General features: G+C 35.6%; 2 protein-coding genes across 6 annotated transcripts in view; one reads left to right on the plus strand and one right to left on the minus strand.

The window, feature by feature from the left end:
- Positions 1–17,018, plus strand: part of LOC132199002 (zwei Ig domain protein zig-8-like) — a 153,269-nt gene that overhangs the window by 47,256 nt on the left and 88,995 nt on the right. The gene's annotated exons all lie outside the window — the stretch shown is intronic.
- On the minus strand, positions 910–4,116 carry LOC132198789 (uncharacterized). Of its 2 annotated transcripts, none has more exons than XM_059623013.1 (8): positions 3,838–4,116; positions 3,638–3,754; positions 3,120–3,287; positions 2,936–3,060; positions 2,528–2,849; positions 2,262–2,477; positions 2,064–2,178; positions 910–2,006 (listed from the first exon to the last, which is right to left on the minus strand). In XM_059623013.1, the coding sequence occupies exons 2-8, from the start codon at positions 3,684–3,686 to the stop codon at positions 1,289–1,291; spliced, it is 1,713 nt and encodes a 570-aa protein (XP_059478996.1). In that variant the 5' UTR covers positions 3,687–3,754; positions 3,838–4,116; the 3' UTR covers positions 910–1,288. The 2 variants fall into 2 exon arrangements, with proteins under 2 accessions (XP_059478996.1, XP_059478995.1); XM_059623012.1 differs by having other exon boundaries at positions 3,638–3,775.

Consider the following 17,018-nt stretch of genomic DNA (forward strand, 5'->3'; position numbering starts at 1 on the left):
TGCATTGCCTCAAATTCGTAAATTCGCGCAGAAAGCGAAAAAAAGGTTCAAAGAAACGAGTGAGCCTTTGAGCAAAATCAGATACAGTGAACAACGAGTGCTTATAGCATGCAAGGGTTTTTCCCATTCAATGCGATTCAAAAGAGAAGCGTGAAAATAGTGCTCGGGGCTGCGCCGCTGCGAGACGGGAAATAAATCAGCGGAAACTCGAGGCCTAGATGGGGAAGAAAGACGACACAAGTTAGCGGTCTCGGGAACAAAAATGCTTTTCTCGCCATTCATCAGAGCGGAGAGTTTGACACTCGAGTGCAAGGTCGAGACGTGCGAAAGAGACGCAGCAGTTTCAATGAGGTGTGTGAGAGAGCGAAAGTGGCACCGCTGCCGGGCGAATTTCGGTGTGGCAGCAAAAAATGCGCTCGGCCTTCATACATTTTGCACCCACCCGCCAGAAACGTGAGGGTTTATTTCGGTGCGGTCAAAGTTGGGGCCGGTGCGCCATAATTCATCAGTTCGGCCCGTGTGAGTCGCAGAAGGGAAGTTAGTTCAATTAAGTTTCGTTTGATTTACATATTTGGAAATGATATACGTGTACATGAATCAATCCAACACCGAAATATAAGGGAATATGTGAACAGGGTGTAGTTTTAATTTATATTCAAAATAGTAAAAATTATGGATATTGCATAGACAAGCATGGCGCGCGTCTTCTTAATAATTTATTATTACCATTCAAAGTTTTTTTCATTGAAAAATAAATGCAGATAAAATGAAAAAATTATTCAATTTAAACGCAGATAAAACGCCTCCCAGCCAACTTTTTTTTGCAAAATTCAAGTTAATATCAATAAGTAAAAGGAATAGAAATGGGAATTTAGATTGAAACAAAATTTGAAACATATTTTTTCAGGATTTAGTATTTTAATCAAAAAATATAGAACGGGAAATGCAATTGATTATATATCTTGAATAAAATGAGAATCAGTGTGGAGAATAAATTATTATTAAGGAACATTAGGGGCAATTAAGCGCTACCCCACACCTACAACCGGTGTTTTATCTAAAGAAAAAAATATGTGTTTCTTCTTCTTCGCTGCAAAATAATTTTTTAAGCCTATAGGCTTTTTCGCGTCTCTTGAACAAACTTCTATGCTTCATTTCTCATACATTTTGTTTATTTTTACCACAATTAAAAAATATAATTTGATATTTTGAATATACCCCAAAATTTCCTTATAAAGAACAAAATATTCTCCACTCAGTATATTCAGAATGTTAAAAAAAATGTGTATTAATTGGAATCTTTGACAGAAAAATGACATCGAGCTTGAGAGATGTCCGCAAGCGAGATAAGCAAGTGTACATGATAGTATGGTATAACTCTGCTTTCAAAGGTTTGCAACCTAGTGCAATGTTCAACAATGAGCTTCAAAAACTTCACGTGCAGGTCGTAAGTCTTATTCGATTCCACTAATAAACTTGAGTGGAAGTGAACGAGATTCAGCAAAAACGGTTTTGAGCCATTCAGGATATCATCTGGAGAGATGAAGATGTTTTCAAGGCGGACTGTGTGCAACTCAGGGGCAAGCAGAAGCCTTGAAAAGTTAGCATAATTGGGGTCTAAAGAGGTGCTTTTGAGGTGAAGCTGCCTGAGCTTAAGCTGCTGGGGATCAATGATGACTTCACTCTGATATCTCTTTGCAAGGTAGTCTTCGATTCTCAGAGACGTCAGGTTGGGGCAAAGAAGGAGGATTCTAAACACGTCCACACAGTAGCCGCTTCCAATCACGCATACATGAGTAAGTTTGGGCCCAAGAACCTCTAGGTAGGTGCCAATATTATTGTAACTTGAAGCACCGTGATAAGCATCTATTATTGTGAGACTTGTTAGGAAGGGCAGTGTTCGCAAGAGCTTTGCTCCAGGAAAATAATTGCGTCTGTCATTATCATCGTCGTTTAAAGGTTCGCACACGACAACCTCCCTCAAATTAGACAGGCATTTAGAGATGCTGAAAATGTGCAAATATCAGCAAAAAAAATTACAAATAAGCGGGGTTATTTTTTACTCGTCTTCACTGCCTCGAATGAAAGTACTGAGACGCTCCAGTCTGAACGTGTGTTCACGAGCCTGCCGAATATTCAAATAGATACAAGAATCAAAGTTTTCCATTCCTAAAGAATCTAAACAGCAGGCAGAATTAATTTAAAGCATCTTCAGTGCAAAAACTGGTAATGTATTAAGACTGTAGTTCATATTTTCTTACCATTCATGTCTAATCTATTGATTCTTTTTAATTGGGGAATTATTTTCAAAGCTTCCTGATAGTGAGCACCTCTGCTAAGCTTTTCACATAGTGTAAGTTCTTCTAATTGAGGAAGGGTTCCCAAGATTTGCAGACCTTTGATAGTCAGTGTTGCTGAATAAATCAATGTGATGCTTTTCAATTGGTGGCAACTCTTGCTCAGGCTCTCGACGTCATCTATAAACATAGAAATAATATTGGCGCTTCGAATTTCTTTAAATTTTTACCATCACTGAATCGGACAGTGTTAAGGTTCAGGTGTTCCAGGTTGGTGAACTGGATAAGGAGGTCAATAATATTTCTGCTCCCTGAGGGCTCTGGTGCTAAATATGTGACACTGCGCCTGTCCACAATGCTCCTCATGCCCTCCGGATACTTTGCAAGGAATTGCAAAATTTTGAAATCCAAACCATTAAGATCAAAGAACATTTCTTTAGCAACACACAGGTCAAAGTCAAATCTTTGCAGGGTAGAGTTGATCAGCTGCCTAAAGACACTCAGAGGAATCGTAACCTTCGGCCACTCTGGCTTTCTGTCTTTTTTCACCCACTTGAAGTGTAAAATTGACTTTTAGAATTATTCTTCGATTTTTAAGCATTTTTTTTTAATGGCAAAGTTTTTTTATCTACACTTACCTGCACAATGTTGTTGTCTTCAGATGGGACCAGGTATCTCCGCTCTTGGTGCCAACAGTAAGGTTCACGATACGGTCCTTTTATGTCCAAGACATAGGTCAGGATGTCAGATTTTAGTCTTAGAGCTACACAATTTTACATAGAAAAAAGTACAAGTGGGTATTAACTATTTTCTATTTATTACGCAGTCTGTCGATCCATTGTGGGATCTCTGAGAACCGGGGAAGCATGTTAAGAACAACGCTCCTCATGCATAACTCACGCAGGGAGACCAAGTTGTAGACTCTTGAGTGCAACAATCGGGTTGATGCGCAAATTAAATCTTCAGTCTCTTTGTGTCCCACAATGAAATCTAAATAAAAAATTTAAATCTTTTTCAAACTGATCATAGAAGTTTAAAATGAAATTTTGCAGTTTTGTCGCTCCACTTGCTTATATTGTGTAATTATGTCAAGAAATATGTGTATAAATATTTTTTAAATTTCCAATTTGCCTATTTTTCTGATAAAAGGAATGCCATATTTTATCAGAAAAATTACAATTAAAAAAACTCGAGCAACCCTTTCACAGCATTAAATCCTCTAGTGAAGGCCTCTTAAGGTTCCATTCAAATTTTTTTTTCTCCAAAACTAATTAAATAATATCACTATTAAATTAAATTTCATCTAAAAATGTTAATATGCAGACAAAATAGTACAGCACCTTTAATACGTTGCTCGTTGTTCCAATGCTCTCTTTCCCCAAATTCCATTTTGATATTATTATCTCGTTGAATCAATCAAATATCAATGTGATCGTGAGCTCGTCTTTTCAGATTGCCTGAAATTTTCGGCGAAATTTCTGGTGCATAAAATTTTGAATGATTCTGCAATCTCAAACCTATATGAGGATTTTTCACTCACCTTTCAGCCAATCTTTGACAGAATCTTCAGGGCTCAAAATTTATTGCTAATTTTGTGCGTCCTTCTCCATCGATTAGCACAAGCGCGCGCTGCAGTGAAAAGTGAAATAGTATTCTTGTGATTGAGACTCTCAGACAAATGACCCCGCTTCGTTTCTGGACTCTCTGCGATCCGTGATGTTTATTTAATTGATACAACACTTTGTATGATTTGTGTGGTGGCACAAATATGACTTTAACAGAGAAAACTTTCTAGAAAAAAGACTTGTGTGTTGTTATTATCAAGAAAAGTTATTTGCTCTCAAGAATGGGCGAGGCTCTTCAAATTTTCTATTTGAAAGGTTGCGCGCGGGAACACTGCGTGCTCCCTCTTATACATATCTTGGTCCAGGGATTGCCGTGGTAGAGAGTTGCAAGTTTCATTATAATTAATTTTATTTTAATTTCACTATACAAGCTCAAACAAGCGTTTTATTAATTCATCACACTTATAATTTGGGAGTAGCACTTTTTCTTTCACAATAAAATGTATTGATATTTATTTATGTTTTTATTACAATATTTAAATAAATTCACTCTCACTTAATATTTTGTTGTGCATAATCCTAAATGAAGTCACGCTTATTTTATCAAATGCTTTTCGGCACAAAATAAAAATAGATTTTTACATTTTAATAAATTTCCATTGAAATAATTAAAAATTAATTCATTAAATTAACTTGAACAAAAAAAAAAAACTATTGAATTTTATTAAATAAACTGCAATATTAAATTAAAAGAAGACGATTTTTACTTCATATTTTAACAATGTTTAATTTAATTTATTTATTTTGTTAATTCATATTTTATTTATTAATTATTTTATTTTACGATGAATATCAGACTAAGCTTTGGTTTATGAAAATTATTTATACTTTTTATCATTAGTTCATCTTTTTTTCAAAATATAATTCCAGTGAACTCATTGCATAGAATATAATTGATTAAAATTAAATGCAACGTTTTCAATGGCGATTTCGTATTTCTTTTAATGTTATTCCCATTTTCATTATTTGTTGCCATATTGTGAAGAAATAAATTTCCCTATAGCCTGTATTCACCACTTGCTGGTATTGATTCTTGATCAAACGCAATAATATCAGGCAATGGGTCACATATAAATCCGATTAGGGGCTGATTCGCACCCGCATTGTGCACTATGACAGAAACCTTTGCCGGCATAATAGAGCAGCGAGCGTTATATAGAAATGCGCCAGCTGCTCATGAATGTTGCATGAGAATTTCCAATTTGCGCGGCGAAAATATCGAGCCGCGTGTGGCAATCTCAGAGAAGATATTATTTCCATAACTGCAATGGCATGCGAGAAACGATGCATATAAATAGCAGAGGAGGCAACACGCTTCTTTGTGCACTTTTGCTATTGAAACTCGCTGACTCATGCTCTCTTTTACATGTATTGCTCGGGGCCAGCGAAGAAAAGGCAACTTTTCATATTATATTCTCGACAAATCTTTGCTTTGCGCTCGAATATACGGGACACTTATGAAGTTTTGGTCGTTCTCAGTTGAGAATCGCGCAACAACTCAAACACGGCGCGAAGCTCGTCGCAAACACACACACACACGGCGAATGAGAAATCCGCCTACTGAGCGAAATGAAAATAAGCTGCGTTTTCTTTCTGCTCCCAGCAGAGAAGCAAAACTGTTGTTTCGTTTGCACGCACAGTGTCTATAAAATTGGGAAGACAAAAGATCGTTGTCTATGTTCTTCTGAACTTTGCTCCATTTGAAAACTAACAAACACTTGATAAACTTTATTTGCTAGAAATACTAATCACCGCGATGGAAATATTGATATTAATTAATAATTTCCATAATAATAATAAACGCAGTCATCCGCATTGAAAATTATGATATTTAGTTTTACTGTGGTAAAATTTTCATTCAATGCAATTAACCAGAGATATATTTTAATATTAAAATGGCGATGGATGATAAAAGAGAGGAAATTAAAAAAAACTTTTAGTGAAACAGCTCTAGAGCCATGCCGAATTAAATCAATATTTCAAAAACGATATTATGATTGAATTTACCGGGAAAACGCCACTTTTGATTAGAACAAAAATTACATTATTTTAGCCGCGCCTGTTCCTTTAACAAATATTCACTAAATATGAAATTAATAAAAGGAGGGGAAAATTTTGAAATTTTTTTCATTACAATTGTGAACGAAACGAAAAATTAGCTACAATAGAGACGTCCCATTGAAAACCATTATTTTTTTATACAAAGCGGTTGAATTCCACAAGGAAAAGTCCGTTTTCTTCACTTTCAAAAATTGTGATACATATTTGCAGATTACTCCTTTTTATTTCCTATTATTTCTGTTGATTATTTGTAAATATTTTAATATTATTTATATTTATTATTTATATAATTTGATAGATAATACAATACTTTTTATATTACTCATTATTCAATAAATTATTGAGCCGTTTCTTCTTTGTAATTTTTCTCATTAATTTTGAGTAAATCGTGAAGAAGGAACAACAATCATACTATGCGAAATTAGATAAAAACTGGAAACAAAAGAACTCTAAATTTCTATTTTATCCAAAAATATCAGAATTTGTTTTTTTTTTCTTTTGAAATAATGCTTCATTAGTATTTCTCGACCGTTTTAGTTTTGATATTAGGCAGTTTACCCAAAAATAATATTATAGTACAGAGTTCGTGTGCCGGAATTAAATTGCAAATTCGCGAGCTGCGACGGCGAGTATTATGGTTGCGAAAGTCCCGCCGCTGTAATTACGCGAGAAGATTATTCTGCGCGCATTATCTCGGCCCCGACGTGCACTTAACTGCCGGCAGGGCGGATGCGAAAAATAGAGGCGCCCGCAGAAGGAGCGTTAAAACAATTTTTCGTGGTTATTATCGTTCGTCCTCATCAGCTCGGAAATTCACATCCGAGCCGCCGAGATTTCGTTCCTTGGTACCAAAGAGGAGGCAGGGGCTGGACCACTTTTTAACTTCAGCGCGTAGCAACAAGTAGGCCATAATGAGAAGGTTGTTAGCCGGGTCTGCCTACACTAGCGGGGCGCGCACTAACAAGGGTGGCCTGCAGAGACGTGAAAAATTGAAACGCCAGCAATATGAGACGCGCTCGCCAATCTTACTCAGGGATCGCCTTTGTGCGCCGCGAAATCAAATCAAGGCTATCGAAACACACAAGCATTGTTCGCCCCTGCCGGCAGCAAACTTGGTGCTGCTCCTCGCGTCCTCCCTCGATTCTGGCAGATCCGATTACGCTCCGACTAGAGATATTTTACGTCCCTAGAATCAAAATGAGATCCACTGGCTAGTAGTGAACAAACTTTCTAGTATAAATTTAAGATAATTAAGTATTTATTATAATAAAGTCACAATATCTCTACATTTTAAATGTTTTTTATCTTTATTATTTTTTAATTTTATATTTAAATAACATTTATTTTTCGTTTGGAGGCAACTTTGCTTCGTTTTTTATTTTATCTGGGAAAGAAATTTAGCTTTTGCTTTTTCTATAAATGTGTCATAGTAGGATCATTAATAATTACTTTTGAAAATTAATAATAATACTTTTGTAATTGCCGAGGTTGAGTCTTCAGTATAGATAATAATATCGTATATTCTACTAATTTAATAGATTTACTTTTATAATTGAAATTTTTCTTTTTATGTCCACATTGTTACAAATATTATTGTTTACATTCATCTGTTGATAACAATTTATTTTAAAAAAAAAGGACAAAACGGCACCACCACTAGCAAGAATTTTGCCATAAATTCCAAGATCTAAAAGATCCCAACTATATAAATTTCAATATTTGACATCGCCAATTTCAATTCTCCTTCTAGCCTATTTAATTTTACGCCCAACAAATCCCAGCCCTGTAGCTGCACAAACTGGAGCAGAGACCGCTCTTAAGCTTACAATTAGAGCAGCCACTGCTCCATCGCAAAATTGTGGACTAATTTGTAAAGATATAAAATTACTCAAAACTTGAAATTAGAGCCGTCGAAGCTGTTTACTTTGCTGGGTTTATTTTTATTTGAAACAAATTTGCAAAATTCCTTGTGACAATGAAATAAAAACATTAAAATTCCCAAGAATATATAAATTTACAATATTTGCTCTTTTTTGTTTCAGGTAAGGAAACCATCATCTCTTGTTCTTGTAAACTGGATTTGAAAACAGATGTAGAACAGCAGCAGGTACAGTCAAAATTTAACCGTGTCCCTGTTTTGCTTCACATAAAAATTTAGTCGCGCACCTCTCACTGACACGCCAAATAAATTTGTCGACAAAAGAGTCGCCCGGCGTGTAATGCGGCTCATAAAAAACAATCCCTCACGCTCGCGCACACGACGTAAGTGACAAGGGTCAGTAAATAAATTTGGCACCCGGGCCTCCGCCGGACAGATGAGCGAGCGGCGACCAGCACCGGCTGTTGTAAAATTCACGCAGATGTGCCCATGTCTTTTTCACACCCATACCGCTGCTTCTTTCTTTTTTTTTCGCCCGCTGGCCGCATATATCGGGAGGGGAAACCACGACAGCACTTTTTGAAGGATTTGCACTTGACACCGGAGAAAAGGGACACAGCATAATGCCGCTCTGGCCGTGGGAAGCTGACGGCAGCTCTGCTTCGGGTTGTTCTCTGACGAGCGGGTTGCCGGCCACAGAATTCTGCAGGCGCTATAAAATGAAATGTGTTAAAATCCGTGGCATGTGAATATATTATTCTGGACAAAGGGCCGAGGAATCAAGTTAAAAAAAAATAATTCAAACGTTTTATTTTTCTTAAAAAATTTATTGTTGCCCTATTCAAAAAAATTGTCCAAGATTATTCTTGTAATGGTCAAAAATGACAAACAATAATAATAATTCTATTTATAATTAAAATGAAATGTAACACATCACAATAACACACGTAAAAACCAAAATTATATACAAATAGACTAAATAAATAATAATTTAGGAGATCTTATGGCTAAGTTGGGTTATTTGTTATTATTATTATATTAATTCTTCTCAGTCGGTGATCTTCATCCATTATTATTAATTCTTTTTTAAATATGATATTTATTTCAAATATTGAATCAATGAAAAAACTGATTATGATTGGGGCCTTTTAAATATTTCGTTCTAAAATAAAGTCACTTATGACAAATAGGTTAATGAACGCCAATTTTAAAGTTCCTATTTAGATCAGATTTAGATATTATAAAATATTGAATTACTTAATTTAAAATAAATTTCTTTCTGTACGTTTTTATTTTTTATTTTACGTTAAAAATCTTTTTTAGTTTATATAATTATTTCATCATTTTAATTATTTTTGTTTTTAGAGCATTCATATTTTACACCTTGTGTAATATTACAAGAAAGGGGATGAAACAAAATTAAACAGGTGAAATTCTTACTAATAATTGTTATTTAGAAACATCTGAACTGCATATGTAATTATTATGTAATACTTTGAGTATAATGGGTTCCATTCGTGTCTTTCTTTGAACTTTTTTTTATAATTTAAAATTACGATTAAAAAAATGATAATACTCGAATTTGAATCAGAAATGACATTCAATTAGCGGCGTAGTAAAAAGACAAGTCTCGGGCTGCCCCGAGGGAGCCCTTGTCGCATCTGCGTCCATTACCAAACGTTCGCACTCAGCCTACACGATCGGCAAATTAAATCGGCGGTTTTTTATTCGAGCAGGTGCGTGTGGGTCGTCGCCGACCGAGAAAATGGCAGCCGCCGGCATGGGCAACCTGATGATGCGCGCGGCTGGCATTTCCATTTAAATAGGGCTCAACGGGGGCAAAAAGTGGCGTGGCGATGAGGCGCGGGCTCGCTGCGTGACAAATCGCTCCTCCGCACATTTCCGAGAGAGCACATTGGCATAATGCGGCGCGGCGACACTCTGCCGATAAAAAATCGCTGATATGCCATGCGCCGCCCAGAGATATACACGTGCATGTCCCAGCATCGCTCGACCGCTCTGGTTTGATTGCACGCGGCGGGGCCGTGCGAAAACTTTTTTTAAGGGAAATATTCATCATTCATATTATTTAACAAGATAAGTAATTGATATATTAAGTTGTTAAATATGATTCTTAATTAGAAAAAATATTCATTTCATTTTGGTTGATAAATATTTGCGATCACAATTAATAATTATAAGAAAATAAATAAACATTTAAATCATCATTAAACACTAAGCCACAAAGAAATGGAAAGATCTTTAGATATTATTCAAAACTCCGCTGTTCAGCTTTTTTTTATAACATTTATCAATGAGAATTTTATCTTTCATTCCATTTCATCCCCTTCCCTGTAATAATACAGCTGTAAAATTTGGATGCTCTAAATATAGAAACATAAAAATAAATTAAATAAATAAATTAAAAAATATTTTCAAAATTAATTAAAAAATAATAAATGTACAAAAAGGAAATGTATATTACTTAACAATTAATTATTATTATGATAATATTCAAATAGGAACTTTAAAATAGGGATCACTATTTAAACCTATTTGTCAGAAATAAACTTAATTAAAAGAGCAAACACACCTTTTTTAATGCAAATTTGAGGGTCTGAAGATCAATTTGATGAAAAAATGAGATACACCGTATTAAATATTTGGTAACTAATTCCAACCTACTGAAGGGATTTTCCACTTATTATCACCTATTTGGATCATTTTTATAATTCATCTGAAATAAAAATAAAAAGACAGATTCCAAAATTATTATTACTTCAAAAGCAGCATCAAACAAAAGACTTGATAAAAAATAATATCTGAATTTACTTGCTATATATTTTCAACCATTCTTATCGACAGAAAAAAAAATCAAATTTGTCTTAATCGTCCAAAATAACTCTCCCTGTTTGCGTTTGGTAATGCAATTGTGTAATATAATTACTGTGGGAGCAATAATAATGGAGCGATAACATTGACTCGGGTAACCAAGCTTTGGAATTTCCGCTCGCAACTTCAAAGGCACACCGTATTTGGCATTGCGGTTTTGCATGTTGCGCGCAAGACATTACGCCTCGCTTGTGATAGTGCGTGTCAAGCGTCGTTTTTCCTCTGCTTGGCCCGGCCCGTGAGGCCCGAGAGGACCAAGTTTGCGCTCTCACGTGCCGCTGCTGTGGAGCATGAGAATTATGCTGTGAAGGGGTTTCGTCACCGCGTGCGGGGACCGTAAGTGGCTCCGGTTACGCGTGCGGCGAGCACAATATCATGCGAATATTGGGTTGCTGGGGCGGGTGCATGTTTCAGGTCTTCCGTCACAATCCAGAATATATATGGACTGCGCGTTTCCGATGAGAACGCGAAATTTGATATTTTGCAGAGCTTGTGCCATAAAAGTCCCATCTCAAAAAATATTGACTGCTTTTTTGCTTGACAACAGAGCTGTAAAATGATCCTGTATTTTCAATCAAACATCTATTATATAAATTTTTTGTCCCTTCAATATTAATTTTTCGTACAAAGCTTGAAAGGATCTATGAAATTCAAAGCTCGTTTCTCTCAATTTAGAAAAGTTTGGAGACGTACATAATAAATTCTAAGCTTAGAGAAATACTGAGGGTGGTTTTACAAGGATTTAATTGTAAGTTGAGAAGATATTTATTCATAATCCGCGCAAAATATAATCTCGATTGTTGATTTCCCCAGTCCATACGTCAATATTAAAAAAAATTCCTTATACCAAATTAGAATTTCTTATGAATTATTTTATTTTAATCCAGTTCCTCCTTCAAAGTAAACATTTTAATTACTTGAAAGATTCCTAAAATCTAAAAAAATAAACCAAGCATCAAATTTTTTGGTTTCATTTTTAAATGTAGAAAATGCAGTAAAATAAACTAAAGATAATAATAAATATAATTCCTTTGAAGATAAACTTATTTCTTCTTCAAAGCATCTGAATTTGGTGCAAAAAGTAAGAAATCTCCGCATAAAATTTATCCCCGCAAGATCTAACGCTCTTCCACATTCGTACATCTTTATTCTTCTCCGCAGTCCGCTAACTTTTGATAAATTGGTTTCCGGCAATGTACTGCGCTCGAGATTAAAACAAAAAAGTTATCCCCAACTTTTTTTGGCTCTCTGTTCCTCGCCTCGAGCCTCTCACCACCCGATGAATATTTAATTTATTCGTTTGTCTACATTTTTTGCTGGTATTTTTTACTTGTAAATATTTGCTGCTGAAATGAATATGCCCAGGAATTACAAGAATAAAACAAACAAGGCTCGCTACATACATACTTTGCAGAATGGAAATCCAGCCCGCGGGGCGATTTCCAAGGGACTCTGTTAGTTACCAAAGTTATTTTTTACGCTCGCCGGGTAACCCTGGCTGAATCGGGCTTAATTTGCAAATATTAAATATGCAAATAGGTGGTCTAAATTAAGCAACAGTGTGGAGAAGAAAGGGTTGGAATTAGTTCGGCAGCAAAGAAACTTTTGCGTCAGCTACTCTCAACCCTCTGACATTGATTAAAATTTTTTTTCGCTCTCAGTGCAAGTTTTATTTGCTTTACTCAACGTCAAATCCGTTTCCCCATCGTGCACTCGTAATTTCGGAAAGGTCCCTCGAGTTTCGCCAACCAACTTTCCCAGCAGTCATTTCTCGCTCGCTGTGCGCATCTCCGCAAGTGTTATTCAAAATGCTCAAAGAGATTTGTTAATTAATCCGACGGATGAAAGTCTGCGCCGACTGTGCTCATTACCGTCGGTTGTTTTTTTAAATCGCTCAGAGACCACCTTGACAATTTCGGCAAAGTTCTCAAAGGACACCGTTAATTTGTAATTTGGAATACAATGAACTGCCAAGAGGAACAAACGAAACAGTTTCGCAACATTTCCTTTTGTATGAATTCAATTTGCGAACCGTGTCGAGCAATTAACGCACATGTTGCGCAAAATACTAATTAATTAATTTCCAAAATTCCGTCGTTTTCATTTGACAAATAATGTGAATGTGAAAATTTTGAATTGCGCCAGTGTATTCTAAATTAAGTTTACCGTGTAAAGGGATTTGCAAACAGTCGGATTATGAAGGACAGCGAGGGCACCAGGTTTATTAGCTGGCAGGGGTGAGCGGACATTTCACCCGGCGTTGTATTTGTACGTTCCATTGATTTTCCCAGGGACAAGCGGAGACCAACTTTTACTGTTTTCCGCACTCCGCTCGTGCATGCTGCTTGTTTTGCTTTTGTTAATATTTATCAAGCCGAAAAAAAATGTGTTGTTCCGCAAGCTCTGTAAAAAATGGACCTCGCATTCGTGTGTTTTTATGTGATTTAATTTTGTTTTACGACCTCACGTCCGAGATTGTGCTGAAAGGGCTGAAATACGTTATGTTTATTATTATTATTTTTAACAAAATCGATTTAAAGAAGGTTTTATGTAGTGGCAGGGCTGGGATAAATATATTTATTAAATTTTATAATTAAATACTTCGTAGAAGATCAAGTTCTTAAATTAATAAAATTCTTTCATATTAATAAAAATAAGTAATTTATTATATTTTGTTATAAAATTACTGCACCAATTTTGAAGTTAGATGTAAAGGAAGAAAATGCAGAACATTATTCTTCAAATAAATTACAACGGTTGTTAAACTGATCGACGTTTATTGAGCTTTCCATGTCGTTACTTGATTATAATGATCAGACTGCTAATTATTCTCGGAATTGTAATGAGTCGACGGCAAACGACCTGTTTATAAACTTCAATCGTTGCAATCAAACAACTCACTGAGCACAATCACGATTTTCACCCTCAAAAGACATATTATTACATTGTCGCTCGCCATATTATCGGCGCGAGTAATGAAAGCGTTGTATAAAGTGTTTACGTGATTCTCTTTTTCCCTGGAGCGGCACAAATTGCGAATAAGAGAGAAGCACAATCACGTCCGCCTCGAGTGCCGAGAGGAAAAGTCTCATTTTTGCGCTCGTGACGACGCAATTCAGGTCCATTATTGCCATTCTGATTTGTGGCCACTTAGCGAGAGGAATTAAATTCGCAACTAATTCATAATTAAGTGCCTCAACAGTTGGCCTGTCTGCGCAGAGGCCGGAAATTAATTGCACCGGTCGTGCTTTTACTGCCGCGGTGCAGAAACTAGTGCAAGAAGTACACTCGCGTCGTAAAATTTTCATTGCACCAAGATGGCACCGGAAATTTACAACTACACCAACACCGACCATTTTGCAGCGACACAATTTCGAAATTGCACATCTGCTCCGGGACTGGTTCCAATTTCTAATTCTTTCCGTCCGACAGAATTGTGTCTAGCGAGATAATTGTGAATTCCTGCGCGAGGACGGAATCGGATTATCTCGACGCAGGCACAACGCACTGCAGGTATTCGACTATGCAAAATTGCTCGACGCGGCAGATTAAACGCATGTAGCGCGTGTTAATGAAATTTGCCCGCCGCCGCGCCATGCTTTGTGTGCGCAATTGTGCTCGCGTACATAATTATTTATACTATTAGACGAACGCACGGTGGAGATAAATTGGGAGGATCCGTCGACAGGGGCGGTAGAAACAGCGGGTCGAAGATTTGAAACTCAAAAATTTATATTTTTATAGAAATCTCAATTCTCTATAATCATATTTACCATTTATCATTTTTAATTATATTTAGAGGTATAAACAGAAAGGATTTTTTCACAGCAAATGGGACAACCTTCGAGTGCGAATTTAAATTTATTTTCAATAATAGATTTGTGAATTGTATGAAGAGAAATAAATAAATTTATTTATAATTTAATTCATTTTAAAGTAACTCCGCCATTTTAATCAGTGGGTACTTTACTGAAGAACTACTTTTGTCTTTGGTAATAATAACTCAAAATTGTTAGATTATCAATATTATAAAAAGGTAATAGTTAGCAAAAATGTTTAAAAAGATCCATTTTATTAAATAATTATTAAACTTTTGTTCATAGTAAGTCTAAAAACGAGCATATTTTTTTAACAAGAGGCTCACAAAATGGGGTCTTTTTGATCTCGGAAGTTTTAGAAAAAATTTTGCTAGTGGTGGTGCCGTTTTGTTTTTATAATATAAATTATTTTCAACAATTGAATTTAAACGATGTAATGTAACAATAATTTGACAAATAAACAACAATATTAATAAAAATATCTAGGTTGACATTTCGGGAGAAAATAAAAAAAAAAAAACTTTTAATTTAAACCAAAGACAATTGTTCGATGAAATTCTTCAATTTAAAACCTCCAAGGTATTATTAATTCAATAAATTTTGCTTAAATTTCATTTGACAATAATTGAAACTACAATCCACCCTCCGAGCTTGGGTGTTTCATTTCAACGCAGAGGGTTCGGTGCGACGGAGTCGGCAGAAATAATTCAATGTTGCCACACAATAATAATAACATTGCGGTCGGGAATAACTGTTTTCGTGGCCTGGCTGCGCGAGACAAAACGTATCGCAGGCGTCTCAAGAGGCTTTCCTCGTGCGTCCGCAAAATTACTGCTGGCGAGCACGACGCGTGGAAAATCACTATACTTGTTCTATTTTCTATTTCGCCCGTCGAGAATAAATAACTTTTTTCTCAACTCTCTCAAGACCGTTTTGGCTCGACCAGAATTTTAATATATCACGAAAAAAGCAGAATATGCTGCGGGGAAAGATGAAAGAAAGGGGAACTTGGGGCGCCGCTTTATGCAGATTCAGCAATGCTGGGCTGTGTGATTTGTGGGAGAAAAATTGCAAAGTGGATTTCGATATCTCCCGACAAATATTTATTTATGGCCCCCGATGCGCAGTTTGAGCCAACTTTGTGCACAGCCGCCGGCGCTGCACTAAAGTTTAAGCACAGTTTCGAACACTTTCGCTCGATTTGATTAGTTCGGAAAGCAAAGTTTCCGATACACGCGAAATGTCTCCCTTGTTTTTTCGCCACGAGAAGTGAAATGACGACGTTTGTATTTCAGGTGATTCCGGCCAGGATATATGCGTGGACGTAAAAGAGGGGGTTAAACGATCATAAAAAATATTTATTGTGCGACACACGCGCGCTCTTGGCAGTTCGTGCTGCAAATGCCTCAATTTCGCGCCGTGCATCAAAAGACAGTGGCAGCTCTCCGGCTAACGTCCGGAAAATATGATATTTTGCCGACTTGCTTAATGCTTCCTTGGCAATGTTTCACTCTTTATCTTAACTGCAGTTTCAGAAGCATTATCCTCCATGTTTAACTGTGAAGTTGGAAACTCGGTAAACAACTTGAATTATGTAGACGAAATAATTTAAAATAATGACTAGATTCGGCTGCAAAAGTCGTTTGAAAGCGAAAAACAGAGAAGGGAAAATCAGTTTTTAGCTAGATTTATTTTTATTTTCAAGCCGAAGAAGGAAATATTGACAAAAAAATGTCCAAAATAAGTCTGTGCACTAAAAAAATTACTAAAAAAGAGTTTTTAGTCTTATTTAGATTTACATAGTTATTTTTATTGTTGTTTATTTGCCAAAATTGTTACATAACATTTTTCACATTATATTGTTGAAAACAATTTTGATTATTTATGATTTTGAGATGATAAATCCTGATTTTGATGGAAGTTACACCTGGAGACCCTGGAAAGGCTATCAATTTTCCTCAATTTGCCCTGGACTGTTAATTTGCATAAAAAAAACTATTAAAACTAGGCACAAAAGCGTCCTCCGTGTAGATATTTCCAATAATTTCAATGTATTTCAAAAAAATTAGGTTTTGAATGGCAAAAATTGAAGACAATGATTGGGAAAAATTATTGGCTATTCTAAAGTAATCAAGGGCAACAGAAGTTTTGCACTAATTTTCATTGAAATCGGGATCTTCATCTCAAACAAATGACTTGTTAGAATCACAGTTACTTAAATCCTATGTCAGGTGTGGATAAATTAATAAAAAAATTCATTATATAATTTTAAATTATTTTTAAAATTTTAATAATCAGTCTAATATACAAGGATGAATAAATATTGGAAAAAATATGGTTTAAATTTTAAATTATTTTTAAAAAGAAAAAATTGCAGAAAATTACAGAAAATTTTTAATTTTTAATTTGAAAAAAAAAATGACTTTACCAGATTTGGTCACCATCT

Source organism: Neocloeon triangulifer, unplaced genomic scaffold, assembly GCF_031216515.1.
Source record: "Neocloeon triangulifer isolate White Clay Creek 2 clone unplaced genomic scaffold, ASM3121651v1 ptg000013l, whole genome shotgun sequence".
Classification (NCBI taxonomy): domain Eukaryota; kingdom Metazoa; phylum Arthropoda; class Insecta; order Ephemeroptera; family Baetidae; genus Neocloeon; species Neocloeon triangulifer.

Excerpts from the sequence above, each read along its gene's own strand:
- LOC132198789 (XM_059623013.1), bottom strand. The coding sequence starts at position 3,686 with ATGGAATTTGGGGAAAGAGAGCATTGGAACAACGAGCAACGTATTAAA. Across the intron at positions 3,288-3,637 it reads CAACGAGCAACGTATTAAAG|ATTTCATTGTGGGACACAAA; the intron begins GTGCTGTACTAT and ends TTTTTTATTTAG. Across the intron at positions 2,007-2,063 it reads ATTCGAGGCAGTGAAGACGA|CATCTCTAAATGCCTGTCTA; the intron begins GTAAAAAATAAC and ends GCACATTTTCAG.